This window comes from Onthophagus taurus, chromosome 1, assembly GCF_036711975.1.
Source record: "Onthophagus taurus isolate NC chromosome 1, IU_Otau_3.0, whole genome shotgun sequence".
Taxonomy (NCBI): Eukaryota; Metazoa; Arthropoda; class Insecta; order Coleoptera; family Scarabaeidae; genus Onthophagus; species Onthophagus taurus.
Genome location: NC_091966.1, coordinates 15,556,933 through 15,568,907, shown reverse-complemented (window position 1 = coordinate 15,568,907; position 11,975 = coordinate 15,556,933). Strand labels below are relative to the sequence as shown.

General features: G+C 32.7%; 2 protein-coding genes across 6 annotated transcripts; both read left to right on the top strand.

The window, feature by feature from the left end:
- Window positions 1-638: 638 nt before the first annotated feature.
- On the top strand, window positions 639-10,859 carry LOC111429085 (arsenic resistance protein 2). Of its 5 annotated transcripts, none has more exons than XM_023064879.2 (9): window positions 639-723; window positions 942-1,222; window positions 1,421-1,603; window positions 2,473-2,539; window positions 8,454-8,619; window positions 8,678-9,912; window positions 10,003-10,388; window positions 10,443-10,547; window positions 10,600-10,859. In XM_023064879.2, the coding sequence occupies exons 2-9, from the start codon at window positions 942-944 to the stop codon at window positions 10,694-10,696; spliced, it is 2,520 nt and encodes an 839-aa protein (XP_022920647.1). In that variant the 5' UTR covers window positions 639-723; the 3' UTR covers window positions 10,697-10,859. The 5 variants fall into 5 exon arrangements, with proteins under 5 accessions (XP_022920647.1, XP_022920644.1, XP_022920646.1 ...); XM_023064876.2 differs by having other exon boundaries at window positions 1,403-1,603; XM_023064878.2 differs by having other exon boundaries at window positions 661-772.
- A 298-nt stretch (window positions 10,860-11,157) lies between these two features.
- On the top strand, window positions 11,158-11,949 carry LOC111429100 (hoka). Its single transcript, XM_023064908.2, has 3 exons — window positions 11,158-11,271; window positions 11,363-11,449; window positions 11,632-11,949. The coding sequence occupies exons 1-3, from the start codon at window positions 11,226-11,228 to the stop codon at window positions 11,775-11,777; spliced, it is 279 nt and encodes a 92-aa protein (XP_022920676.1). The 5' UTR covers window positions 11,158-11,225; the 3' UTR covers window positions 11,778-11,949.
- Window positions 11,950-11,975: the final 26 nt, after the last annotated feature.

The window sequence follows — 11,975 nt, the reverse complement described above, 5'->3', positions numbered from 1 at the left end:
TATAACTGAACGAGCGAATAGTTCTTATTCAATCATACTGTGCCAGGAATGTTGGATTAGTTTGAGATTATCAGCTTTTGATACGAATTCTGAAATTACAAGTAATGATTCTAAACTCATGTTTTTGATTGAAAGATGTCACAACTCATCAGCACAAATTGAAATTTATAAGCAAAACCAAGTTTATTTGAATCATTGAGATATGTATCATAAATTTTTTTATATATTCCAAATTTTTTGATGTTTTTGAAAAATAAATTAAAATCATTAAAATAACCGAATGTTAATGATGCAAAGTAGCGACACCTAACAAAAATTGTGGCAACTTTCAAACTTTCTAATTATTTTTAAATGCTGGTTATAAAATTTTATTAACCAGTTTCTAACATTGTTCTAACGCATTAAGTAGTTGTGAAGATTAACATTATTTAAAATTTTTAAATGGATGTTGTAAATTAGTTTCACAATGCCATCTAGCAGTAATTTTCAACATTTACAACTTTAAAAATGTTTTAATTTTCTCTATATTTTTTAATATTATGTGAATACAAATTTACTAGATTTAAAATTATTTACAAAACACATTTATTTTAAAATTAATAACAATAATCGATCAACAACCTCATATTTATAAAACAGTTATCTACATTATCGACACGTGGCATTCCAAGTGGTCGCAAGTGTTGTTTTGTGCATGGCGTCAGTGTTCTCAAGTTTACCAAGGTTATTATTGATTTCATATAATTATATCCCTTAAAACTCTGTTTAAACGGTAAGAAATTACACATTTTCACTTAACCTTCCGTCCTAACCCCAACATTATCATGCATTCGGTCGGATTTCTCTTAGACTATCGACGTCACAACCGACACGATTTCTCTCCCCTTTCTAAAATGCAAAAGTCGCCCGATTTTCATTGAGATCCGCCGTGTTCTTTGCAGATGGGTGATAGCGACGACGAATACGACCGAAAAAGGCGGGACAAATTCCGTGGCGAACGTGGAGAAGCCAGTTATAGGGGCACTGAACGTACTGTTAGACCTAGGGACGATTGGCAAGAGAGGGATGCTTGGACTAGATCGCGAGCTAGAGATTATGGAAGAGGTGTAAGAGATCGAGGTTATTCTCCCAGTTTGGAACCACCATCAAAAAGATTGAGGCATGATTATTATGGTGAAGGGTATTATAATCATTACCCTTCTTATCATCAACCTCCACATAGGTAAATTATTGAGTTTAGTTAGGTATTTATTTTTATATAGAAAGTGCTGTTAAAAGGAATTAAGTTGTTATAACTGTTTTTGTTTATTAACATTTTGGTTTATAGATTAGATTGGTGTCTATTAAAATATTTATTAACAGCTTATCCTAATTGTTATAAACCATGTTACATTTTTTAAAGAGCTGGTAATTTCTTCAGAGAGCCTCAAGCACCACCAAGTGACAGTCAACAGCCTCCAATGATGTCTTTCAAAGCATTCTTGGCCACTCAAGATGACAACATATCCGATAGTGAAGCAATCGAAAAGTATAATGATTACAAGTTGGAATTCCAAAGGCAACAACTCAACGAATTCTTTGTAGCCCACAAAGATGATGAATGGTGAGTTTCTCATACTTAAAAATAATACTTTTTAAACACAAATGAAGAAATAACTAATTTAATGTGTTAATAGTTGTATGTGCCAAAGATTTAAAATATAAAAAAAGGAATTCAATGGATAGTTGAGAATTAATAAAGGCACATACAACTTGAACTTACAGTTCAAGTCCATAAAAATCAATGCTTTTTGTTTTTGGGAATTGATGACAATACATTTTATTCTGTAGTTGTACGTCTGTTAATATCCCTGGATATGTTTCTTTTATAAACGTTTTTCTCTACAGCGCTGTTTCGAGCCTTCCTGCAAGCTCCGTTAAATATAAATTACGTGTTGCGCGTGTGAAAAACCTTCGAATTATACGTGTGAATTATACACTGCGTTAAAAGTCTTTGATTATAATGAAATGACAAATGTGGATTTGAGCAAATTACTCGTTAATAAAAGCTGTGCGCGCAATGCACATGCTTTCGCGTTCTCTTATTTAGGGTTAACCTAGCAGGTGAGATTCACGTTTTAAGAACGATTTTATATTACATTTTTTTTTGATTCAATAATGTGTTTGTATGGGTTTGTGAATGAAAGAATCCTTTACATTTGATTTAAAAATCAATTAATTCATTATTTTTGAGATAATCTCTCAAATGTATAAGGATAAAAAGAAATTATGTTACCTTTTTATAAAAAGTTGTTGTACCTTATCGTTTTTTTTTTAATTTCATATTTCTCATCGATTGATTATAAATATTGATCACAAATTTACAGCAACTAAGTAGTTTTTCACATACTGAAGGTTGAGTGGTTTGGGTGAATGCACAAGCCTCACCTTATATAAACAAATATAGCACTTTTAAGGTAATGTTACTTATAGGTTCCGCCTGAAATACCATCCAGAGGATTCTGTTAAAAGAAAAGAAGAACAAATGGCTGCTTTGAAGGTGATTAATTAGATTTTTATGTAGTAAATAATAGAACTTTTGTTGTTTAGCGCTTTTATTACTATTTCGCTTTTATAACTATTTGTTAACAATAAATTTGTACCGTTTCGATCGCACGCGAAGTGTACACATTCACACCTGTCTCTTCTCCTGTACTCTATCGATTGATACTGACTATACAGGTGTCTCACGTAACTGGTTCGTCTTTAGGTTTCAAGGTCTATAGAACATAAGGTTACCTAATTCCCTATGCCTCTGTAGTAACGATTATTACCCCGCAGATTGACGTCATTAGTTCGATACAGTCAGAGTAAAAGATAGCCTATACGTGCTTATACTGTCTTACAGTCTATATAAAATATTTAAACCTCGCATCATGTTGTGTTGTTCATAGAACCAGCTATGTCACTGACCCACCTTGCCCCTCAGAGGAGGAGAATGTTTACCCTTGTTTAGGTTCCACTATTCATACAGTTTTGAAATTTTGGTAGCATGGGTTGTTCATTTGGAACTTTCGATCTAAAATATTTTCAAGATGGTTGCCACTTCCGGTCTACCCGAAGTAGATCATAACATCGTTATTTTAAATGGCATGCTATAGTTTTTATTACACATTTTAATTGTACATAAAAAAAATATGTAGACTTTCATAAAAGGTACTTAGCGTCTTTCGTTTTTGAGTTATTTTGATTTTAAGTTTTTTTGGCAAATTTCATCATGCTCTTTAAAACCCCATATCCCATCCCACGTTCATTCAAAAAAGCTCTAAATTGGCTAATATAAATTTATAATATAAATTTGTTATTAAATAGAATTTGGAAATGCAATAAAATATGATATATTTATTTCGTTGTCTTCATCACTGGTGTCCGGAAATAAGCGGTTTTTTTGGTCTCAATATGTCTAGAACTAAATCTTTATCAATTTTTTGAAATGTTTCCTTGTGATGGGCGTTAGGTTTGTTAGGCATCTCTCATTAAGTGTTCGACACGTCCTGTCAAAAAGTTTATTACATTCGTCATCAATACAAAACAAAGTTCAAATATCGGCGTTGGAATAATATGCCATGATGTTCAATGACTTTCACCCGACTAATGACAACAATAATACAAACATGGACCAAAAACTGTCAAAATTCCATAGCTTTCTAATAAAAAAACCTGCATTTCGTGCATGTTTTAATAAATTTCCCAATACGAGGCAACTACAATAAATAGGTATAGGAATGTTTATAGATAATTTGTAGATTGAAAATATAGATCTTTTTTGAATGAACGTTGGCTGAGATATGGGGTTTTAAAGAGCATATTGAAATTTACCAAAAAAAGGTTAAAACCAAAATAACTAGAAAATGAAAAACGCTAGGTCTTGCGTCTTTTTACCGTACGGTTCCGCTAGGGCGCACAGTGGTACGAAAGCACTCAAAACCCGACCGAAAATCAATAAAAAAAAATTTTTTTAATTTGTTTTATAAAATATTACATATATTTTAACTATTAATAGACTTTTAGTGAAGTTTATGAAGTCTTAGGTGTTTTATAATAGCTACTGCGCGAAATAATTTAATAAATTGTAATAGCAATTTATTAAATTATTTATTTTGTATAAAGAAATTTTCTACAAAACGACACAACTTTAGAAAAAAAAAGATGGTATATCACTACTTGAAAATATTGTGTCGTTGGTTTCTTATAAAGTACAGAAAGGTCTTCATTTTATGCTCTTCCAAATTTCAAAAGGTATTTGTTGAAATAAATTACAACCATTTCTATTAACGTCAATAAATACTGCTATTTATTCATAATTCAATCTCTTAAATATTTAGGCTTTTATATTTACATTTTCTAAAGATAAGATATTTGAAATATAATTTTACTTCTATGATTAAGAAAAGTGTTCAAATTTGGATTAAATTATTATATGACCTAATATACCTATATGATGACCTATTATATGATGAAATTATTATATGTATGACCTAAATGAAAATGAGTTTGAAGCATATTGCTTTAATACTACAGAGAAGTATGTTAACCTTTATGGGTACTACTATATGCCTACTAGCGTCTACAAAATTTTAATTCATGGAGCTGCAGTGATTAAAGAGTCGCTATTACCTATTGGGGAGCTATCTGAAGAGACTCAAAAGGCAAAAAATACACAAGTGCGCAGATCTAGACAGCGTCACACAAGAAAATATGGTAGACTTCAAACAAATGAGATTTATTCATGCTCCGATCCATTTATTAGTAATTTTTATAAAGAAAAGTATAAAAATATGAATGAAGATGTAAAAAAATTAATAATATTGGACGAATCTCTAGAAGACAAGGAAGGTAAAGAAGAAGAAGATGATGATGAAAAAAGTGAAGAAGAACACAATAATGATGAAGAAAATGAAGAAAACTCTTCAAATTGAGATAAATTTTGTTATGTTGGTGAACATAACAAAATATTTTGTATTACACCAAATGAGATATTATAACAATGAATTATTATTCTCTAATAATTTGAAATGTTTGTGGATTATGTCAGTGTCATGGGAAAATTCTACTATGAGTAGGCTTCAAACCTACGAATTATGGCCTCCAACATCACTTCCAATTAAAAGCGATGAATGGTGCTGTGTCCTTGTAAAATTATTCTCTAATAGTTCTTAAAACATTTTTAGTAAAAGCTACGTAAAGTTAAGCTATCTAATCAACTAATGTAATATTGCTGTTTCTTTAAAATAGGAAGGTTGCATCCATTGCCGGTATTACTGGAAGTAAAATTTTGGTTGGGTTGGGTACCAATTTATTGTACATTATATCAAACAAAAAATTCTTCCTTAGAATTAATGTATCTAACTACTAAAGCAGTCGTTTCCGGTAAAGGCCTCTTTACCTTATATCAATATACCACATAAAGGAATTTATAGCTCCTCTATAAGATAATATAGATATGTGTTTAGGAATTTCCGGTCACGTAATTTCACGAAAAAATGTGAAATAATATATGTCTAATGTCTTCGACGAAATTTTATGGTAGTATTCTTGTTTGAGGCTCTAATTTATATGAAAAGAAAGTGAGCATGAATTTAAGTAAAGTACTACTTCCGATTGACGAATTTAATTCAAATTTTGACACAACATTTCCCTTTTAGTCTTATAATCATATGCCAAGTTTCATAAAGTTAGCTAATTGTTAACAGCAAAATAATATTTTCGATCGGGTTTTCTTAATGCTCAGACTACTGTGAGGCGTCGGAATTGTGATTTAAGCCTGCGACATATACATGGTAGCAAAGAGCAAAATGTAGTGCAAAGCGTTTTAGGAGCAAAGCGACAATGAAAGCGACTACCGCAAATAGTGGAGAATGAACGAAGAACATAATTTGTTCTTAATGGAAACATCATCAGTAGCACTTTGGTATCTGTTATAAACACATGAAACAAGAACTTGTAGTGTTCACTACATAAACAAACATAGACATTATTTTAGCGAATTTCCTCATGAAAACAAAAGAAGACTTACGAAAACATCCTACAAAATTTCACTCATATTTTCGCATGAACTCTTCAACGTTTTATTATATTTTGGGTAAGATACATCATAAACTAATCAAAAACTGGACCAACTGCAACCCATTGAACCCGCGGATCGGCTTGCGATTTAAAGTAAAATCCGTAAGAATAATTTGTAAAATTCTGCGACTCTTGCAAAATGCTATCAGGAGCGGCTGTTGCAAAGAAATGAATTACTCAGATGACATCTTTCTTAGAAATTACTATCTCTCGTCTAATCAAGACTAGACCTTCTTGGTACTTTCGAGATTTTTGGCACTTCTTATCAATTCTCTCTTTCTTTATTCATTGATCGCGTCTATTCGTCTTATCGTTTGATTGCGTAATTCGTCCAATTTTTCCATATCTGGTACGTTTTGATCTTCTTTGAGACTGAAAATTACGCGGTCCTGTAAAGTGTTTTGTGGCAGAATCTCAAATAATAGTTCGTGAAGTGTCTTTTGGGTACTTTTGTTCTTCATGCTGTTTAACATGTTCGTCGCCGTGTCGCCCATATCTGGGTGACCGGTATGGTTCCGTGGAGCCCTGTCACCCAAATATGGGCGACACTCTTATTGTTCAAGTAAACAGGATTTTTATTAAGTTGTATTTTATATTATAATAACATGTTACATTACATATTACATTTGTTTGGAACAAAAGGTCGTATTTTTTTTACCAGTAGTTTCTGGTAATATATAGCGCTTATTCTTTTTATTAGCTTGCCTTACTGACAATCATGCGGTACCAAGATACTCCCGAATGTGAGCATTTACTATACTTGTTCCTAAAAGCAAATGTAGTGCTAATTACCAATACTACTTGATTCTTTTCCGTATCGTTATGGCATATGACACTATTTGATCGGTTCTGTTGATGCCAGTTTCTCCATTATTATATGCTAGTATCATCAAAGGTTTTTGTTTCGGAGGACGACCGTGATTAGTAGAAATCGAGGTTTGTTGATAACATTCTAACATCGTGAACATTCTTCCATTTTAGCACCACAATAACTTTGTCATCTTCTCGTGCTATCATTTCACCTATCTTTAATGGGTGCAATCGATTACAAAACGTGGTATAAATTTCTTGTTGTACCATACAATTCCAACGACATGCGGCTTGAATTTTAAAAATTGTCGATAAGCAAGGTTCGTCGTTCATTTAGCAATTTATCTGCAAGTTCAATGCAGATTTTTGCAGAACTTGCTTTCTTCCGCTGGTAACTTGTCCAGAATATACTTTCGCAGACCATGTATACCCTTCGGTGGAGCAAAATTTGAAAAGTTTTATACTATAGTTATGTGATTTCGTCGGTATGTATTGCCCGAATATTAGTCGTCCCCTCCTAGGATTATTGTCTCGTTGACTACAATATCTTCGCCTAATGAAAAGACTTTGATAAGTGTCTATCGGTGTTTAGGAGTCGTAAAACTTTTCCAAGTCTGTTACACTCTTCTATCATTTTGTTATTTGCAAAATGCAAGTTTGCTAACAGTAATTCGAAAGGATTACATGACATCTTGCTGCGCGGAAATGTTAAAGTTGTAAATAGGTTCCGTTGGATAATCAGTTCGATAAATTTAGTAATTTCTTCAGAAGTTGTGGGTTTCTATCTGTTCAGTTACGCATGATTAGTTATTTTATATTGAAGCAGTTGTTGCTCTGCATATCTATTAGTCTCTCTGTCTCTACTATTGTTCAATGAATCATCAACAGAATTCAGTTCCTTTTATTCGTCCATAGTAAGTTTTTCCAACATGTGAAGGTCTTGCATCTGATTCGTCACATTATTACTCGTCATCTAAAACTCACTACTCTCCTCACTTTCAATTATACGTTGACAAAAAGTCAATGACGTGCGTCTCAAAAAAGTATGCTCTCTACTAAATGAAGAATCTGGGATAACTACAGTGAGATCTCAGACAGTCCTCTAGCCGAAACGCTTATTGCTCTCCCCATTTCGGAACTTTGTAATGGACGCTTTTATCACTATGTGTAATGATTCTATCGCATTGTTTATCACAATGAGTTTACAACGATTTGTTAACAATAAATTCATACCGCTTCAATCGCACGCGAAGTACATAAAAAAATGTCGCTAGCTGTTACGTTTAGGTCCATTACTACCATCTTTTAGATAAATTTATCTTATAGATAAACCCATCTACTAGCCAATCAGAGCGCGTAAAATAGCCGTAACCGTGATAATAATCCCTTAGATAGCTTAATCAGAACTACCATCTTCGGATGGTAACTAACGAGCCTTAAACGAACGATTTGGCAACGTCGCTTGCGAGCGACGTTGCCAGATCGTTGATATCTTTTATTTTACCTTTATTTTTACTAATCACATTTATGTAATATAGAAACGAGTAACCGTCTTCATGGATCTCCTAAATTCCGAAAAATTGTCAACCATTTCAATAGACTATTCTCGTACAAATGATTTATTGAAAGTTTTGGATACAGTTGTGGTTAAATTGGAAGGCGGTACAGATGAAGATTTAGCTATTTTAGAACAAGAATACAGTGGTAAGTACTAAATAATAATAAAATGACTGTTGATTGATAAAAATAAATATTCAACTAGAACTCGAAAAGAAGGAACAAAAACCGGAAGAAATTCCAGAGAAGAAAGAAGAAGTTCAGCCAGGTAAAGAGGATGGAGAAATAGAAAGTGCTGAAAATAACAAAGTTGAGCTTATTGACGATAACGACGGTGAAATCAAAGAAAACGGCGACGAAAAAGAACAAGAAAATAAAGACGAAGAAAAAATGGAAGTTGTAGAGAGTGAACACGTGGATGAAGAAAAAGGAAAAGTTGATGAAGGCGAGAAAGAATTTGTTGAAAAAGACGAAGAAGAAAACCCACCCGAAGAAACTCCTAAACCGGCTGAGCCAGAACAGCAAGAGGAAAAGAAAGAGAAGAGGAGGAAACGATCATATTCTGGAAGCAGTAGTTCAGAAAGTAGCAGTAGTTCCAGTGATAGCGAAGATGAAAAAGTAGAAAAACCCAAGGAAAAATCCATTGAAAAAGAAGAAGTAATAAAAGAAAAGGAAGAAGAAGAAGAAGAGCCAAAAATAGAAGTCGTTCCAGATGATCCAAAGCCTGAAAAGCCAAGATCACTTCACAAAACAACTTCCATATTCTTACGAAATCTTGCTCCAACTATCACAAGACAAGAAGTTGAAGCAATGTGTTCAAGATATGATGGTTTTCTTAGAGTTGCTTTAGCAGATCCACAACCAGACAGACGTTGGCTTAGAAGAGGGTGGGTTACGTTCAAACGCGACGCTAATATCAAAGAAATCTGTTGGAATCTCAACAATATTCGTTTACGAGATTGCGAACTAGGCGCTATCGTAAACAGGGATTTAAGTCGCCGCATTCGGCCAATAAACGGAATTACAGCCCATAAACAAGTAGTTCGTTCTGATATCCGCATTTCCGCTCGCGTTGCTCTTCATTTAGATAATAAAGTTGGTTTGTGGTTGGATGACGATGAAAAGAAAGAGAAAAACCAACCAAGTTTTGGATTAGTTTCAAACAATCCAGTATTACACAATATCACAGATTATTTGATTGAAGAAGCCAGCGCTGAGGAAGAGGAACTATTGGGATTAGAACCATCTGCTGACAATCAAGATTCTACAAGTACTGTTGACCGAGATGATACTTTAATTAGCGTTTTGGATCGTATCATCATGTACTTGAGAGTTGTACATTCGGTTGATTATTATAATCATTGCGAATATCCCAATGAGGATGAAATGCCCAATAGATGTGGAATTTTGCACGCACGTGGTCCACCTCCAACAGCTAAAGTAAGTGAAAGTTAAACATAAATAATTTTGATCCAAATTGATTAGACTTTTTTTTCTTTATTAACCAACCAAAGTTCTTTTTAATTGTAGACTGACATAACACAATTTATTGGATTACCAATTGAAACAAAAATGGCACCTTTTCTCCCAGAAAAACAATGCAAAGAAGATAATAAGAACGACACAAAATTAATAAGTCTTTCCATGAAAGATGTTGATACAGAAATTGATAAGTTTGTGCAAGCGAATACAAGAGAATTGGCGAAAGATAAATGGCTTTGTCCGCTTTCTGGTAAAAAATTCAAAGGACCCGATTACGTTCGTAAACACATATTCAATAAACATGCGGAGAAGATTGACGAGGTGCGAAAAGAAGTGGAGTTTTTCAATAATTATTTACAGGATGCAAAACGACCGATGTTAGCAGAACCGACTGCTCCAAAAAGAGAGGAGCAACCTGCTTATAATCACCCTTCGTAAGTATTTCTTATTGATGATTGATGACGATTTTTTTTATTGTTAATGTTGAGTGGTTCTAGGAGTTATGGTGGGGGTACATACGGGTCTTATGGACCGCCAAGGTATTATAATCAAGGTTATGCTAATAGGCCAAGAGGATATTCAGCTAGATCCAGGTTAGATTTTTATTATTAAATATGGAGATTTTTATTATTATTTATTTTAAAGGGGTGGAGGTGGTGGTGGCGGTGGTGGAGGTGATTACAGACCAGTCATCCACTACCGTGACTTGGACGCTCCTAGAGAACCAGAAGAATTCATTTAAATTATATCTAGTTGGACAAATTTGACGTCCTGTAAAGTTTCTTATTTTTGTAGGTTTTAACGGTATAGGTAGTAATTACCAAGATTCAATTTTATTCCAAATAGGTTCACAAGTGCTCCTTGACGTAGTCACTGATTTTGTATTCTTCTAAAAGAGTAGTTAGAAAAGACTTGTGTTTCTGTCTTTTGTATGTTGCATATACCTTATATATAAAGTTTTGTTATGAAAAGAATTGTGTAACAATAAATTAGTTGAATAAACTTTTTTTGTGGCTTACATTTTTTTTTTATAATTTGTTTTAAAATATTTATTATGTTTCGATTTTTATTAATATGTATAGTGTTATGTTTAAAAATTTTTAATGTTTACTCTGAAATAGCTATGAGTAATAGATGAGTCTTTTGTTCCATTAAAACCTAACAAAATATCTCTTATCTGGTGCGATAACAAACGATAAGATAGCAATGTATCAGGTGCGTATCATCATTTCACAAATTGTTCCAATTAACAAGGTTGATACAACCTTAAAATGGCGTTTAAAAAATCGTTGTTATTTTATATTGCAATAATTGCTCGTAAGTACAAATGTTTTACTAATTTTTCATCTTATGATTCTTTGGCACCAATAAATTTTGATTATTATATATTTTTTATTTTCTTTATCAGTGGTATTTGCAATTTTACAACCGGAAGTCGTCGAAGCGAGAAGGAAAGTTTTAAGAGGAAGGCGAACAGTTACAAGAAGTTATTATAGTAAGTAAATATTACATTATGCTTTAAAATTTTATCAAATTCGACGAATATTTTAAGGACGCCATGTTTAAATAAATATGAAATACACACCTTTTACTAATCTAATCTTAAACTAAACTCAAATTTGATAGCTATATGTACAATTTAAACCGAATTGGATATTAATAAATAACGTTTTTTAGGACCGCTTCCAATACCTGCTTGGGCGATTGTAGGATTAGTCGGATTAGGGCAATTAATTATTGGTGTAATAGCATTTTTCATCATGAAGAAAACTATTATTGATCCACCTCTTTCTGGTTCATACACGCCTGCTGCCACGGCGTAATAAACTTCTTTAGTATTTAAGTATGTGTTAGGTTTAATTAATGTATTTCTCTAACATTCCTTCTTTTATATTTATCATAATTTTGTAAAAATGTTTATTCCTAAAATCACATCATTTAAATAAAACCATTATGTGTTGTATTATCTTGAATAAAAACAAATTAATTTTGTTCGTTTTGTAGTTTTAATATATTTTGTG